Below are 17,168 nucleotides of genomic sequence, written 5' to 3'. Positions count from 1 at the left end.
AAATGCATCTTCGGGTTGCTCATCAAATATTACATTAGGCAAATGAAGTTTCGCGCAAAAATCTGTTTGTATTATTGAATAAAAGCCGATCGAAGTTGGAAGTTTGACCTCAAATTTCTCGAGAACTGTTTATCGGAGAAGCTTTTTCATGACATCAATGGACTCAGTTTTTGCTCCTGTAAACACACCATAACTCAATTCTAAACTCGAAAGTCAAAGTTTCTTTCAATGATCTTTTAAACATTTCATTTATGTAAAGATTTGCAAAACAGACTATTTGAGTAACACATCATAAGATTTGTGTTTTAATATCCATTTACCTTTATAAACCAAGCACAAAATCTGGTAACACAATTAATCAATGCTATAACTTTTTCCGTGGCATCTTTAATGATCTAAAATTTGATCATGTTTTACCGCATAATAAAATCTAACGTTTGGTTAAAGAATGGCGGTTCTAAGTAATGCCATTCTCGAAATATCGAGATTCAAAGTTTAGTAGGTTTTAGGCCAAGAGCAGGAGAGCTGTCAGTAGATCTAAAAAAGTATTCAAGCCATGCTTCGTACCAACAATATTTACACATACATAATAAGTTTCAGCTTTCTAATTCGCACGGTCTTATAAAGAGTACGGTTTAACTGACAATCGAAGTGATCTGTTTTACAAGAAACAGAAAATTTTATCCATAAAAATAAGAACATTTTCTGATTTATCATCAGATTAAACATCAGTAGATCGAGTTTCATTGAAAAATCTGCTTCCATACCTGTAAAAAAAGCGCTCGAAGTTTCAACTTTAAACTCGATTTTCTAGAAAACTGATCATCAGAGAAATCTTTGAATCACACAGTTTTGATGCCCATACAAACTAGCAGAGTTTGAATTTGAAAGAAATTAATTTTTACCCGTTTTCGCCCATTTGTGTCGATTTGAAATAAATGGGTAAATTTTGTACTTTTAGCATCTTTAAATCAAATCAATATCAGCTATTAGTTGTGTATTATCAAGTTGATCAGCAAATTGAGGTACAACTTTTAACGATTTACCAATGTTTAAACCTTCAATCAATAAATTGTTCCTTCAACAGATAAACTTTGAGTAAAAGTGTAATTTCATTGAGACATAACGTTCAATTTCATTGTTATATCACCCTAAATGTTATCATAGAGTCTAGTTGTACTAGAGATGGCGATTCTGGCAATTTAGTCCATTTAGATTACAATCGGCTATTTCTTATTAAATGATTTTCACTCAAAATGTCAGAGGAATGGCTAATGTTCAAAAATGTTCAACCTACATTGCAAGCCAAAGTTTTGTCGCATTCCGATACCGATCTTTTCAGTCTAGAAGAGTTAAGGATTTGCTTTTTCATTTATTTCATTTGACATTATGAATTTGGATCTTTACAATGTAATTTTGAAGTAAAGTGTCTTCCTGAATCTTTGATTACATTACCTCATAGCAAATTATATCATCGATTCGGTAAACAAAATTTCGATGGTTTGGCAGCTTTGGTTAGATGTGATGGTTACATGGCGATGTATGATCAGATTCATGCTATCGCTGACTTTCATTCAGATTATCGATCAAACTGGAGTCAGGGCAAGGAGATGTTGATACAGAATGATTTGTATTTCCAATTAGACTCTAAATCGTTATAAAAACGGTTAATTAAAAACATTATTAGAGCTGAGTTTAAATATCAAGTAATCAGTGATTAACTTTCTAATCAATTAAAAACTGTTGAAGGAAATAGTTGGAACCAGTTTTCTGGTCGACATTACTTTTAAATTCACTTTTTTTAGCCTAAATAACTTGAATATAGACTAAAAATTCAACGGTATCGGTCAGAAATTGGGTTATTTAGATGTTATAAGGTAATCGAAAGATAAGGTTTATTTCAATAATTAATGACACCAATCAATTAGAAAGATTAAATGCTAATACAGATTCAAGATTTAAAAGCTTCAATAAATAAAGAGTGACATTAATTCATCAATTGATATTAATTTCGTTTATTGACTTCTTTTCGCTCAAATAAGTGTTTAACAGTACAATTTTATTTAGCAAAATGCTTTGATTTAGAGATATCCTTAACAATACTTCAACGATGTTTTTCCGCCTTTGCTTAAGATGAAGAAAAGCTTATGTTTTTTACAGGTACCATGAATATAAATAATATTTTAAATCAGAATGAATGGGAATCGCAATCCGATGGTTCTTGTTTCCATGGTAAAGAGGCGAAAATATCAATCAAAGTTGGCGGGCTTGAAAACCTGTTTACTCTTTGGGTTAAAGAGTTTTCATATTGGCAACATGTGACTTTAACAAAACACAATATTTTTTCAATTTAAACTAATTTTTTCTGGTTAATAAATACATCTTTTGTATCTTTATTAATATACCACTTTTTTGTTACTTATGCACGGTTTCTCACTGTCATTTGCTTCTTTTGTGTAATTTAAGTGAATACGTTTTATTTATAATCATGTCTCGACCAGAATATCAAGCTCCACCAGAGTTTTATTACAACGATGAAGAAGCTAGGAAATATACAAGAAATTCTCGTATCATGGAAGTGCAATATCAACTCTCTGAAAGAGCTCTGGAAATTTTAGCTCTTCCTGAAGGTATCAAAGCCCACATTTTGGATCTTGGTTGTGGTTCAGGTCTTTCCGCTGCTGCTATTGAAGAAGCTGGCCATTCATGGGTTGGTGTTGATATTTCACCATCAATGTTGGATGTTGCCAAGGAACGTGATTTAGAGAAAGGTGATTTGATTCTTGGGGATTTAGGACAAGGGCTACCTTTCCGACCTGGAACATTTGACGGAGCTATTAGTATTTCAGCCCTTCAATGGTTATGTAATGCGGATAAAAAATCACACAATCCTGTTGCTAGGTTGAAACAACTTTTCACTAGTTTGTACAGCTGTCTTGCTCGTGGCAGTAAAGCAGTGTTTCAATTTTATCCAGAAGATGATAAACAAGTAGAATTGATTACCACTCAAGCCATGCGAGCCGGTTTTACTGGCGGTTTACTTGTCGATTATCCTAACAGTTCAAAAGCCAAAAAAGTTTACCTAGTTCTGTTTACCGGAGGAATTGATCCAGTAATGCCCAAACCGCTGGTAAATGAACATGAATTACCTTCAGCAGTTTCCAATATCAATCGTAAAATGAAAAATAAACCTGTCCGAGGAAAGCCTGCGAAAAAATCTCGAGAATGGATTCTTGCAAAGAAAGAAAGAAGAAGACGTCAAGGAAAAGAAGTTAGAGAAGATACCAAATATACTGGAAGAAAACGAAGCGGAAAATTCTGATGCGTACTTTTTATTGAAGTAAAACCAACAACAAATTAAATTAAAATGAGCTACATGCTGTATAAATGTTTGACTAAAACATTTCAATCATCTTTTCCAAGTGTTTGATGATTCGAAATCATTTACTTTCATAAGAAGGAATGTTAATAAAAGACAACATTATTTAAAAAACACCAAAGGTCTATAAAATTTGAATCTACCTGAAGAAACAATACTTTCTTCGTTATCTTACGGTGATTTTAGTATCTGCAAGTTTTTCTTCATCAGCCATTTTCCGTACAGTCAAGTTAGGTTGAAAAGCTCCAAATTCATTCTAAAAAAATACCAATTGCAGTGAATAAAAGGTTGATTAAAGTTTAAGATTATTTTATTTTCCCTGCCATAAAACATCAGATTTCGGATTTAAGTATTGATATTATTTCACAACACTATTTCAGAACTTTCTAATCAATTGAAGTTCAAGTAAAACATAGACGACTCTTTCAACTATTTACTTGCATTGTGATATCTTAAAAGAGTTATTAGAAATACAAAACCAAAATGAGTGTATCCCTCAATTTTTGGCGAAATAAGTTAAAATAAAATTCTGGTTAAATGCCAACCTTTTGTTAATTTTAGTGGTTTTATTATTCAATTTTAATTGACTCTATCTATTTACATGTACTTGTATTCTGAATTCACTTTCTGTATTCAGTAAGGAATTTGCGGAAACTTCTAATGCTAAAGACATATTGGAGTTTGATCAATTCAATTGGACTAACAAGTTGTGAGTTCAGTTGAGGTTATGGCTATTTTCTAATGGACATCTCAAACTTTTCTTTTTATAAGTAATTAAAACTCGAATTTAATCAGTCTCAATAAAATTTAAACTTTAAAACCTAAAATTTTACGGCTTTTAACCAATATAAAGTGAAAAAAGAATCACTTTCAAAAAAGTAACTTGACTAAAAGCAATCAGGTAAATCATAAGTAAAGACATCTCATTTAATATGCATACTGTAACTAATTGTCCAGTTAACACTTTAAAGATGACAATTTAAGGTAAAAAAAGTCAATCTTTCTGCTTGTCTATTAGTTCGTTATTTTAATGGTATATGGTGATCAGGAGAAACCGATTATGAAACGATTAACAATGGTTATCAATGTTAATCCAGCCTATTGACAAAAATCTGCATAAATGGCTATTCATTTCATCTTAGTCAGTTCATTTTCATCAAAACCATCAATTGACAAGTATCATCAAAATGTTCATCAATTCAATCACCTCAGTTGTAAGTTAAACACATCTTAAATCAATAATTTTTCCTAAAAATGTGCCTATCAAAGAATCAAGTTGAATTGACGTTCTTTTGTTTTATTTGTTTCCTTGTCCAGGTATCATGTTTACTCCTCATACTGCCAGCATCCATTCATGGATCAATGGGCCACCACAGGGAAAGAAATTATCAGCCCAATTACCGAGCAAACGGTGAACATAAATTGGTTAGAAAAGGCCATCTTCATGGTCATCTCATTGAAAATCCGTTGTCGGAAGAAGTAGCCTTGATTGAACAACACCAACCAGCAATTGAAAGACCAAGTTCAGTTGAAATTATTGAAGAGATCCATGAACCCAGGTATTCATCACCACCTACTGGTGCCATCATAACTCATGGTCCTTTGATAACTCCTCCGCATCATCTTCACCTTGTGCCTCTTAGACCGGCTATCAACCCCATCCATACAGATGTACATACCAAAGTTGTTGAAGTCTCAGCAATCCACAGTGATACAGGTCATGCCCACAGACTCGGCGCTTTTGCTGTTCAACCAATCCTTGATCATTTGCACACTGGCGTTATAAGGAATAGTAAGGTCATCGCAGTTCGACGTCAACCCAAATCAAGAGTTGAAATGTTTCACTCTCAACAACAAATTGAAACCTTGGATCCAGTTGAGGAATTATCAACTCCTAATCAACCAATGACCCCATCAGGTTATTATGAAGAGCAACAACAACTTCAACAGCAACATCAACAACAGCCGATGGATCGTCTGAGAGAATCAAGAATGCCAATAGAGGAACGAGGCCGACCTTCAAGATCAAATAAATACAAATTTAATGGTCGCCATCAATCAGAGGCCATTATTGAACAATCACCAATCATTGAAGAGAAAGTTGTTTACACTTCATTGGCTAATTCTGGGCATCATAACAACGCACACATCCATTCAGTTCAACCAGCTCGTTTGGTTATTGAAGACAATCATCTGCATCATCACGCTCCACCTTCAACAGTTGCTACTTTAATTGCTGAACCTCAAAGCAATCATCATCATCATCATCGGATAGTTGAGCTAACACCAGCTACTCCAGTTGTGACTCCTGTTGTTTCCCATCTTCACGCTGTTCGACCAGCTCACTCGGTAAGTAAAGCTATAAATGAATGTGAAAAAATGAAATTAGATTGATTGATATGACAGTGAAAATTAATTGTACTCATCAATATATGAAGATATGCAGAAGCTTGTTTTGAAAAAACACAGCTGAATGCAAAAGAAGAGTTAACCCGGAAGCCTAAATAATTTATCAATTGAATGATGAAACAGAAATGTTGGTAATTATAAAACAAATGATACACATAATGATGGTGTGATTATGTTAGTGATATGATGAGAATGTTTTCAGATAGTTACTGATCAAGAATAAATCCTTTTCGGAATTAATAGGGTTAGTGAATGATATTGTCCGCGATAAAATGATTATTTATTCTCGATTCTATTGAAATGTTTTATTTATAACCATGAACGGTATTTATATTTATACAGTATGAGTGACTATATATAAATTTATCATCTTTTTCTTGATTAGCTCTTAATGTGCGAGACAAACTTTTTTGACAGATTGCAGGGAAAAATGGAAAGTAATATTGTAATCGATGGAAACAGGATAAGAGTAGAGTGAAGATGGGAAGAAAGGAAGAAGAGAAGGAAGTAGAGAAAAGATGAAATTAGTAAATTAATGTTACATCAAGAATTGTTCGACGATTCCATAGATTGCAATCGATGAAAAAAAGGAGCAAAAAAGTGATTGGATTTAGACATAAAATCGAAAGAAGGAGGAATAAAAAAGATGAAAGTTGAAAGATGAGCAATAAGATGGATTCAGAGTTGAAAAAGGGTTTACACTAAAAGGAGAAAAAAGAAGGTAAAAAGGTTTTAAAAGATGATTTGATCCTCTTCTCTCCTTAATGAAGATCAATAATAGTAACAATAATTAAATTGAGCATAAAATCTAAGGTAAGGAGAGAAGAGTTACCCTGAAAAGAAGGGTGAAATCATCAGGAAAGGTTTAAAATCAGTAGGTAAAAGAGATGAAGGGAAAAGAGCAAAAAACAAAACAATTTAAAGATTTTAGCACTTAATTGACATTAATGCATGAGCTATGATGAGATCGCATCTTGTTCATCTTTTAATCGTTCCTTTTTTGTTTTCCATGAAAAATTGTTCCGGTTTGGCTTTCTTCATGAATGAAATTTTGTGTATTTGATTCGTTGATTTGTTGATGTTGCTTTTGTCAGGGTGATGATTACATCAAGGCATCTATAACAGGACTTTGGTGGTAAAATGGCTTGTTTAACAGTTTACAGAGTTGGTTGGTTGGGTTTGCTTTTCTTTTGATGGCGATGATTGTTTTTGCGTTTTTTTGTGTGTGTTTATATTATTTTACATGATTCTAGATGGATAACATATTTACATAATACAAAAAAATCAATTGGTTGGGCGTAAGAAAGAAAGTAGAGGGAAAAGAAATTAAGGTAAAAAATTGAGAGAGAGAAGATAAATGATGAGAAAGAAAGAGAAATAAAGAGAGATCATTGACCTTTTTCATCTGTTATACAATGAAAGGGTTTAGAAGCATATTGTATATGTTGATTATTGTTTTCAGTTTCAAGGATCAGAATTAGCGTGACTTCCTGACTTTATTAGTCTGTGTATCACAATCAATCCATTTAGGATTTACTGGACACACATTTGCAATAATAAACTTCCTTCTCCTTCCTAGTCAATTTACATTGTTTTTCAAACTCACACAACAAATGAAAATGCAATTTCATTACATTTTTTGCTGTCTAATATCATTTGAGCAATCGATTCCCTAGTTTTATTTTGGAGGTGGTTACAGTTGCTATTATGAGTCTTAAAAGCTTTTTAAGGATGGCTCATAATTTTGCTGAACTTCACTTCCTAGAAACTCTTTCTTTTTCTTTCTTTTCCTTTGTTGTTGCAATAGCATATCACTACATTTCATCTGAAATTTAGGGTTCAAGAGAATCAGATAATTGAACGGAAATTTGGTAGAAAAAAAGAAATGATAGTGAGAAGAAAAAGTTTACATAAATAATAATCTATAAAAAAATTCAATATCATCAATAATTCGGGGCTTAGCTTCTCTCAATTTTTTTTGCAATCACTTTATGAATTAATCCATTAGCTTGGGATAAATATTTTACTCGACATTTTAAACAATTTGGCGAGATAATAAGGAATTAGGAATAACGATCATTTGTTCTCAGAATCACGTTTCTAACAATTCCATGAAGATCAAGAGAAAATCTGATTCTTGTATTTCTACTCTTAGCTATTTATCATTTAGTAGTTTATGCATGATTTATGTAAACTTTAAGGAAAGTTGTTATTCGTCTCTATTCCTTTTGATTAACTCACAAAACAAATACAATTTAGCTTTTGTTTGGCATTTTTTTTTCATTTCTAAGGTTTTGTTCGAGATTAGTGGACTTCTTTTTTTGTGTCATGACAATGTAAACAATTATTGTTTGAGAAATTAGATGAATTGAAGCCCATAGGTAAATGTTTTGTGAGTTACGAGATGTTTCAAGGATCTTCATGGTGAGTTATTATACATTGTAATATATAATAATGGTTAGAAACTAATGGATCAATTGATGGATTGTGAAGATGAAAGATAAAGCGAGAATGAGAGACACAAAATAAAGAGTTACAAACTAAAGGTAAATTAGGGAAAGAAAAGTAAACACAATGATTCACGTCTTTGAGCTAGGTAACCGAAGATCATGGCCAAACCTATGATGATGAATTCCATTACCATAATTGATTTGGGATAAACAGTTAAAGCTATCTCTGGATGCTTCCTCGTATTCATCTATTCCTTCTGAGTAATCTGATTCAGTTGGGTGGGTCAGGAAATGGTATGTTAATTTCGTTGGCCAGAGGAAATGCGCCATTACGGCATAAGCCAGAAAATTAACCAACAGAGAGAACACTGTTAATGTGAAGAAAGAGAATTAGATGTAAATATTAGTTATGACGATCAATTTTGATTAATGTGAAATGTGTCAAATGAAATAGATTGAGGTTCAATTAAATGGAAATAAACGTACCAGAAATGAAATTGTACTTCCATTCAATTGATGTTTGAGATCCTACAAAAACGATTATTGGTAGGTAAACAAACCAAACCATAATACCAACACCAAAATGAAGGTAAAACCGTAATTTTTGTTGATCTTGTTCCAACATCATTGTAGCTCGTAGTTCAAATAGAAACCACATCATAATGATTATACGTAAGCCCAAACTTATCCACCCTGGCAGGGTTAAATATCTATCCTCACTCTCTTCAATCAAGGATCCCTAGATACAGAAAATTGAGAAATGAGAAGAACAAAATTTGTTAAATAAATACTGAATGTTGAAGTAGACAAATGAAAGTACCTCAGTCCAGCTGTATAAAAGTATTTCAGAGGCCAAGTAAGCAAGCCAAGCCATTGCAACAAGAGGCTTTGCTGTAACCTCTGATCGAGTTATTGGCCATCCTTTGGCAATTATAAGAACAAACAGAATGAATAGAGCCTAAGAGAAGATGAGAAGAGAATAAATATCAATTAAGAGAGAAAATCATTCGGAACAAACAATGAAAATTATCAGTGTTATCAAATCAGAGTGAAGAATGGAAAATTTCTGATTCAAATTAAAACATATTTGTTTAGTGTTGACATGTCAACGTACCAAAGCTGAAATCCGTAATATATCTACAATTAATGGCATCATATTGGGTTCATCATTGACTGAGCGGAAGAGTATTACATCTAAGGAATTGAGGAACAGCGCTAATGTGTACATCTCTAGTGAAATTGTGAAAAGATAAACCAATAAATTACGTGTTCGTTGGCGAACAAAGGCATAGGCTTGGATTAATGTTAATGTTAAGTAGAGAATGAGTATAACCAATGAGAATATCCAACTCTGGTGAAAGAAAATAAGTGAAGGAAAACAAGAAATGAAAATTATATTATGAGCACAAATTGCATAACATTGTGAATAAGAGAGAAATTTCAATGAATGTGAAAATATCATATTTAACTGAAATTGAGGATGTAATAATCAGTTATGATATAATCTATTCGGGAAGAAATGATTAAAATTTTTAAAAATTACCTTTTCTATTAATTCAGACTCGATGCCGTCAAAACCGGAGCTAACGGCCGCTGGTAATGAGGATGTATTCGTAGTCACCATCATTGTAGATGCTGGAAACGTAGATGCTGATGATGGAGATGAAGAAATTATAGCCGAAACTGTTGAATTAATTGTTGAAACATTGGAAAGTAATGGTGGTATTTCAGTTGAATCACTAATAGTCTCATTGATTATTGACAAGATTTTACTCGTTTTGAAGTCTCTTTTATCCATTTTGTTTGATCCTTTTTACAACAAAACAGGTGAGAAACAAAAGAAACCGATATTTTATTCCAAGTGCTATGTATTAAATTGACAGGCAAGATGAAACACAAATATATCCAAAATAAATCCAATATCGGCTGTAATTGAACATCATAATACTGTGAAACACAAATTTTTAAAATACATGATTAAACTAATTCCATCAAAAAATCACAATTCTGTTGTTGATGTTGTCATTATTATCTTTGATCGGGTTACAATGTAAAAAACTTCATAAACGTTGTTGTCTGATTGTCAATTGTGTTTAGTGGTTAATAGAAAGAAATATTTGAAGATTTGATCGAGGAGGATCGTTCAAGAACCAGAAGAGGACTGAGTTTAAAGATAACTGATTATTAAGATATCCGATAAGCTTGAGGCATCATTTTACATGAAAAAAATATAAATATATGACTTCAAGTATATTTGAAGATGAAGAGAGAAGAAGGAAAATGAGATAGAAGAATGAATGACTGAGTGACTGGCTTAGTCAGTGAGTTAGTGAGTAGAAGGAGAGACAAAAAGAGAAAAAAATCAACAACAGTAATGACTGAAGCAGATAGTGATGCTAATAGTGGTGGTATATTTATGGTGGTGGTGATGTTGATGATGATTGCTGATAGTTGATAGCTGCTTTATTTGAGTGGGGATAAATTTTCATGGTCACATCAGGAGTCAGTCAAATTGTCCCACAAGTTATTAAACTGATGCACAATAGCAAAAGGAAGATAACAGATCAAAGACACACAAAAAAAATAGATTTAATCAGAAGCTTTCTTTCCTTTTTACTTTCTCTTGCATTTAAAATGAAATTAACTAATCACAGAATGCAATTTTAAAAATGAAACTGATTAGAATTGATGATGATAATAAATAAAATGAAACAAAAGATCAAGCAAAAGGATAAATAGGAGGATAGGATGAAGAGAAGAAAGCTTCTGAAGACATTTAATCCCGAATTACTTCAGCAATAGACAGATGGCGTTGAGAAAAGATGGGTTACTCTTTGCCAAAGAGTCTTTGGTTGCACAGCTGCTCGACATTCAATAAATGTTTCAGTAAAAATTAAGACAGACCTGAACTGAACAATTAAATGTAATCAAAATCATTAGCTAATAATGTATTTATCAAGTTAGTGAAATGAAAATTCAAATAATTAAGTTCACTCATCGTTTTTTATCTCCCTCAAATGTTTCAACATTTTACTTTCAAAGAGTTGAAGGAGAAGATCGTCAGAGTGAAGATGGATAATACATGCTTTCAACACAACCCTTTTTACTTGAAATGCTTACTAAATGGTTTACTAACTGTAATATAAGGTAAAAAGATTGAACTCAATTAATTCATCCATGACCAATGAAAGGTGTAAAACGAAGGTAAGAAAACAATCAGTTAAATAACATGATGACAAAAGTAAACAAAAAGGTTAATGAGAATGGAGACAAAATCTGGTTCATTTTTGTGATCTTTTTTTTCTCTTGTTCCTTTTCATTATCTTTCAAGTATCGTTATCATTAGACTAATGCAACATGATTTTGATACTTGTTCAACATTGATTTCAATTTTTGGCATTTAAAGTGATTGAACAAAACAAGATTAACAATTGATAAAACAATATTCAACAATTTTTGATTAGACTAGATTGTCAATTATGCCAATTATAAAGCAGCAACAGTAGCAAAAAAGATACCAAGAGGACAAAAAACTCTGCAAATATAATAAATCTTTCAAAAAAGTGTAAAATGGTGTAACTTTCAATCTAAAGATACTGTTTAATAGCTCAACACTAATTTTAATTTCAATTGATTTACAGGCCATTACAATCCATTTTCCTAAAGGGTGTTCAATGTAGTAACTTCCAAACTGGCGGAGCTTAAATTATGATTATCACAATCAAAAACATGATAAGCAAGATAAGTCGAATAATACCACAATAACAAAGGTAAAGGGTGAAAGGCAAATGTTACTCTAGTTATCTTGCTTATCATTTATTTGATTGTGATAATCATAATTTAAGCTCCGCCAGTTTGGAAGTTACTACATTGAACACCCTTTATTACAATTGCAACCTTTTAACCATCAGATACATTGTCATTACAGGTAAAGTTCAAAGTTGCAAAAACCTTAACCTTCAATATAAGAATCAAGCAAACATTGATTTTTAATAATCATTTTACATGTCATTAATTGTCTTGAAACAATCTTACAACAGGTTTGTCTGCAATCTGTGAATGACGTTAACCAATATTTACTATCTTATTAAAAGTTCATATTTTTCATGCTAATTTTGCCTCACAGGCAACATTGACTTTTACAATTATCATTAAACAATGAACAAAAAAATCAACTGATTAGAAAACCAGTTTTCTTTGTTGCTTTTAAACATAAATTCAATCAACCAAACCAGAAACCAGAATTGTAAAACCATTAACACTTGGTTAAAATGTCATAATATGTTTTTAATGGACCTCAGATGCTGATTAATCAAAGGCAAACAATTAGGAAACTGGTTAAGTTTGACTTTTGAGTTATGGCTGGTTATGTTTTTTTTCTGGTTTTGTTTTTTCTGGTTTTTATCTTCAAGTCTTGGGTTAACCAAATAACCAGGCAATCAGTTTTCCTGGTGTTGACTCAATTTTTAATTAACTATTTTTTTGTATTTTTATTCAACAATTAACATGACCTTGTTAATCATGATTAGAGACGTCAAAAATCGGTTTTTTTCGGGGATAAAATTTAAAATATGTTGATCATGATTCATGATCAACATGTTTATTGGTTTAAAAGTTAACCTTTTTTTTGTCTCCAAACTCATTTCAATGTTGGTAATGATTCATGTTACCAGCAAATGTTGAGGCCAATTTTTTTCTGGTTATTTTCTGGTTTAGTTTCATCTTTCTCCTTGTAACAATTTACTTTAATTTTAGATTAACAATCAACCTCTCCAATCTTTCCCTAGATCATTGTTAACCCTCAACTGTAAACATTAACAAGATCAAGTGTACATTTGGGTTTGTATACAATTGTTTAAATGATTCAATTGGCAACTTGCAGTTCAAGGCTTCCAATTTTCACAACAATACATATTGAAATCATTGTTAAATGTCGTAATTGAATAAATACAAGATTATTCAATGATTAACTTAATCATCATTATGCAGTCATGACAAAATTAATTTATGATTGATACAGATTGAAATGAATTGAAGTGAATTTACATTCAAACAAATAAACACCCCAAAGTTGATTTGAACAGACATCCCATTTTGCCATCACACAATCATTTGCACTAAAACCATGTGAATTTAATGTCAATAATTGATTTCAGTTGAATATTGATTGGAGACAAGAACTAATTGGCGTTTACCCGATAATTGACAAGGTTGATCAGTGCTGGATCAATTATATAAATAACATATTATCTCACTACATTTGATCTTCAAAAACTTACCTTTTGACTTTTTAGATTGCTAAAGCTAATTGTCAAGACTAAAGCTCAATTCTGTCGACTTCATGTTGGATGTTGGCTGTTGGATGAAGTTAAGAAAAAAGATGCTTGAAAAACTAAGTGAATCAACCAGAAAGAATTTTTCAATGGAAAAAGATATTTCAACGAATGGAATGAAAGACTTCAGAATAAGCCTGGAAAACCCTTTAAACTGGTTAATAATGAGATTTTTTACGGTGAAATAGATCTATTGGACAGAAAATTGGTCATCTTGGAGCTCGACCCAAAGATCAGTAAATTGGGTGAAGATTTGGGTTCAAAAAGAGCTTCAAATTGAGCCAATTGTTGATTCTTTGAAAAATGAAAAATGACTTTTTGGGGAAACTCTTTCAAACAATCTCTGGTTTGCTTCATCAGTTTCAGAAAAAATTATTTTTTAGAAATGAATTTCAACATTGGAATCAGCTGAGGGTTAAATCTGATACCAGAATGGAGTGAGTATAAAGCTTTGTGTGAAAGCATTGGAAATATTTACAGATTTTAGCTGTGAAGGGAAAAAATCGCTTGATGATCTTAATTTCGTTTCATTTCTTATTTTTTGAAGATTAATCAGTCCCAGTTTCAATATTGCATTTGCTTTTGTTTTAAAATATTCATTACTCAGCTCGTGAAATTGAAACATTATTTACGACTCGATTTTCAATGTGATGGAAACTGATCAATAAAGAAATCACAATTTAGATCTCAAGATTCTATCCAAATTAACGTTTGAAAGGAGTTAATTATTTGTAATTGTGTTCAAAATCCTTATTAATATTGGTAAATCCGCAGTCAAATCCGTGAAAAATGGGTTTCCCCAATCCTTTTGCACTGAGCTTTATCAGAATGGAAAAGCCTTTCATCCCTTTTCATTCATTTTCACAGATTTGATTATAACTCCTACTTAACACCTGACTTATCATCATCTGTAATGTTACAAATGTGATCTTATTTAGCTGATTACTGTTCATCTAATGATTTAATTGTCTTCACTATTGTTACTTTACTCGATAAAAGCAAAAGCAAAACTGTTTGACATTTGGTTATCACATTAAATATACACGAATCTGGTTTATTTTTCAATGTAACCACAGAGTCTGACATTGACATGACATTTCAGCTAATCAATTAACCATCTTTATGGACATGAATGATAAACGTAATCCTTTTCTTATTACATCAAATTACCATGTAATGACTATAATGTAATCTATTACATGTAAAGTTCACATTTATTGACCAAATTCAAGGTTTTATTGAACAAAAGGTAAAGAAGGTTAAAAAAGTTGATTCATTTTATCAATTATAATTGACTGATTGTGATTGATTATTGTGAAAGGTTAAACCATTTTAAAAACATGTAAATGCATTCATTGTATAGATCTTGAATATTTTGTAAATTTAGATTGACGCTTTTAGCCTCTATTGATGTCCTGCTATGAATCAACAATCAACTGTTAGTAAATGTTCATAATCACGCAATTTGTGATTCAGTTAAAAATAGCAATCCAATATTTACATGAATATTACTTTTAATGGAGATAGAATGGCATTAAAATGGCGTCAAATTGGATTCGGAAGCAAGATTTATCTGGTTGTCTATAAATAGCATAATAGGAGAGGGACAATACCATTAGTTATTAATTATACTAGAGTTGTTATTATCTGATTTTTGTCAATTAATTTACGATTATAAATTCCTTTTCCTGCGTCTTTTTAATTTACTTCTGATTGTTGCCGGATAGCAAATAAAAAGTCTAAATGTCATGAGATTCATTTGAACAACCTTTCAAGTTTAACTGTTAGCAATTTGAACATCTCACCAACTGAACTGATTACTCTTTAAACTATGACTTTTGGCATGTAGATTAGTCCAATCCTTGTGTAATCCTTAATTTGACCCAATTGTGAATTAAGGATTGAAGCACCTTGAAATTGCCTTCAGTTGTTTGCCAAGTTTCACCAAGTCAATCTTTCAGCCTTTCCTGGGTAAACTCTTTATATCTTCTGGTAAACACAAAATTCAAGGGTAATCGTCTACATTTTTCATGAGCCTGGTAAGAAAATGAGAGAGAAAAGTGTGATTAAAAATAAATTGTAGCATTTGAAGATCAATGTTCCTTAAATTTTCATCAATTCATCCAAGCTTTGACTGAACAAAATTGGCAAAAGTACAGAGATAATTATTTTTCACTCGCTAATTTTCATATGTTAAAAGGTTGAAAAATTCAGGTTATTAGGCATGCCATCTATTTGACATGATTATAATCAGGATCAGACAAAAATGGCTAAAGTACGGATCAGACGATAACGATATTTGACTGTCTATGGACTTTCTTGTCGGACAATTGATAAATCTGATGGGCATTGATAATCATTTTTTATGCATTGAAATCATTTGCTTAAAGGCTGAAAAAATTGATTGCAGACTCTGGAAATCGTCCATCCAGAAGCTGTCATTTAGTTCTAGCATTGTAAGACCTGTTTCACATCAAGAAATGGTGAAGTCAAATGCATTAGTTACTTTACTCTGAAATGGAAATGGTAAAATATTCAGAGCTGACAGATACTTGAAAGGGGAATCACTATGGTTGACGAGGAAAATGGAATTAACTTCATCTAATTTGACAGTTTGAAAACGAAATAATTAGCTAAATGCTCGATGTCTAAATGTGAAAAATTAGGTTTCCATAGGAATTGAAAATTACACAAGCAAAAAACGTTTGGAAAAATTTTAAATGATTATTTAACAGCATAAGAGTTTAGACATACATGAAAATGTATGCAATATCAATTTGTTTTTTGAGGATCCAAGCACATAAATTGTCGACGAAATGAGATTTTCGCAAAATCGATCATTCATAACTTCATCTGACCCTCAGTGAAAATTTTCATTCAATTATCTCAATCAGCTTTCTTAAAAATTGTGAATCTCTATACTTTTTTCTGATTATTTTCAACTGGTATTAGCTGTCAAGTTAGTGCTTCCATAACATCCAAATTTTCACTTTTCAAGATACTTTTTGGTCAACTCATTATTTAATTTTGTTTAAATATTTTTGCCAATTGTCGCTGAAATTGAAAACAGAAAAGCTGTTTTTAAACTGAAAATATCATTCCTTTATCATCTACAGTCTATACTTTATCTAATGTTTAGTAACATTATTCTTCAAGGAAAATCTTGAGATTTCAAAATATGATTCAATTGTTTTGATTGAATGATTATATTAATAATTAATTGACAGTCAATTGTTTTCTTTGTTATTCTTTAGAAAATATTAAACAGATAAGGAAAAATGAAATTTGACTCGGTTCAACTCAGAGTTTAGATAACAAATGAAGAAATTAGAGTTTCAATAGAGGAATTGAATTTCATAGTTAAAGAGCCATTAATACATTCCAGATATCTTTCCTTTGTTTCATTTGTTAACCCTGATTGCAACCAATTATTGGCCCACTAATTGGTCACAGATGTTTTTTTGTTAATTTTGTTTTCTGTTTCCATTGGCTTTCCCTTTCTTTGTAAAATATTGAAACTTCATGCAGCCACTGATTGATCTAGAGCACAAAATTAAAATAAAGTTTCATGATTACTGAGCATACAAAACGTTTAAA

The 17,168-nt window shown here is 31.5% G+C and overlaps 3 protein-coding genes and 2 long non-coding RNA genes across 5 annotated transcripts; 3 read left to right on the top strand and 2 right to left on the bottom strand.

Annotated features, from left to right (window-relative positions):
• Nucleotides 1-2,298: 2,298 nt before the first annotated feature.
• LOC107365362 (18S rRNA (guanine-N(7))-methyltransferase) lies at nt 2,299-3,493 on the top strand. The gene has a single exon (XM_015932855.3). The coding sequence runs from the start codon at nt 2,489-2,491 to the stop codon at nt 3,320-3,322; it is 834 nt and encodes a 277-aa protein (XP_015788341.1). The 5' UTR covers nt 2,299-2,488; the 3' UTR covers nt 3,323-3,493.
• A 137-nt stretch (nt 3,494-3,630) lies between these two features.
• LOC107365208 (uncharacterized) lies at nt 3,631-6,049 on the top strand. Its single transcript, XM_089268582.1, has 2 exons — nt 3,631-4,593; nt 4,697-6,049. The coding sequence occupies exons 1-2, from the start codon at nt 4,567-4,569 to the stop codon at nt 5,771-5,773; spliced, it is 1,104 nt and encodes a 367-aa protein (XP_089124708.1). The 5' UTR covers nt 3,631-4,566; the 3' UTR covers nt 5,774-6,049.
• A 29-nt stretch (nt 6,050-6,078) lies between these two features.
• On the bottom strand, nt 6,079-10,996 carry LOC107365207 (uncharacterized). Its single transcript, XM_015932682.3, has 5 exons — nt 9,782-10,996; nt 9,353-9,589; nt 9,059-9,196; nt 8,725-8,977; nt 6,079-8,606 (listed from the first exon to the last, which is right to left on the bottom strand). The coding sequence occupies exons 1-5, from the start codon at nt 10,034-10,036 to the stop codon at nt 8,368-8,370; spliced, it is 1,122 nt and encodes a 373-aa protein (XP_015788168.1). The 5' UTR covers nt 10,037-10,996; the 3' UTR covers nt 6,079-8,367.
• A 29-nt stretch (nt 10,997-11,025) lies between these two features.
• On the top strand, nt 11,026-12,351 carry LOC112539181 (uncharacterized). Its single transcript, XR_003082841.2, has 2 exons — nt 11,026-11,442; nt 11,880-12,351. It is a non-coding gene; the product is annotated as an uncharacterized LOC112539181 (long non-coding RNA).
• A 2,415-nt stretch (nt 12,352-14,766) lies between these two features.
• On the bottom strand, nt 14,767-16,111 carry LOC149093617 (uncharacterized). The gene is made up of 2 exons (XR_016199448.1): nt 15,377-16,111; nt 14,767-15,152 (listed from the first exon to the last, which is right to left on the bottom strand). It is a non-coding gene; the product is annotated as an uncharacterized LOC149093617 (long non-coding RNA).
• Nucleotides 16,112-17,168: the final 1,057 nt, after the last annotated feature.

The sequence above is a fragment of the Tetranychus urticae genome, chromosome 3 (genome assembly GCF_039701765.1).
Source record: "Tetranychus urticae isolate SD_2017Ah chromosome 3, NJAU_TeUrti_SD_1.0, whole genome shotgun sequence".
Classification (NCBI taxonomy): domain Eukaryota; kingdom Metazoa; phylum Arthropoda; class Arachnida; order Trombidiformes; family Tetranychidae; genus Tetranychus; species Tetranychus urticae.
The sequence above is the reverse complement of the archived record's forward strand: the minus strand, read 5'-3'. Positions and strand labels throughout refer to the sequence as shown.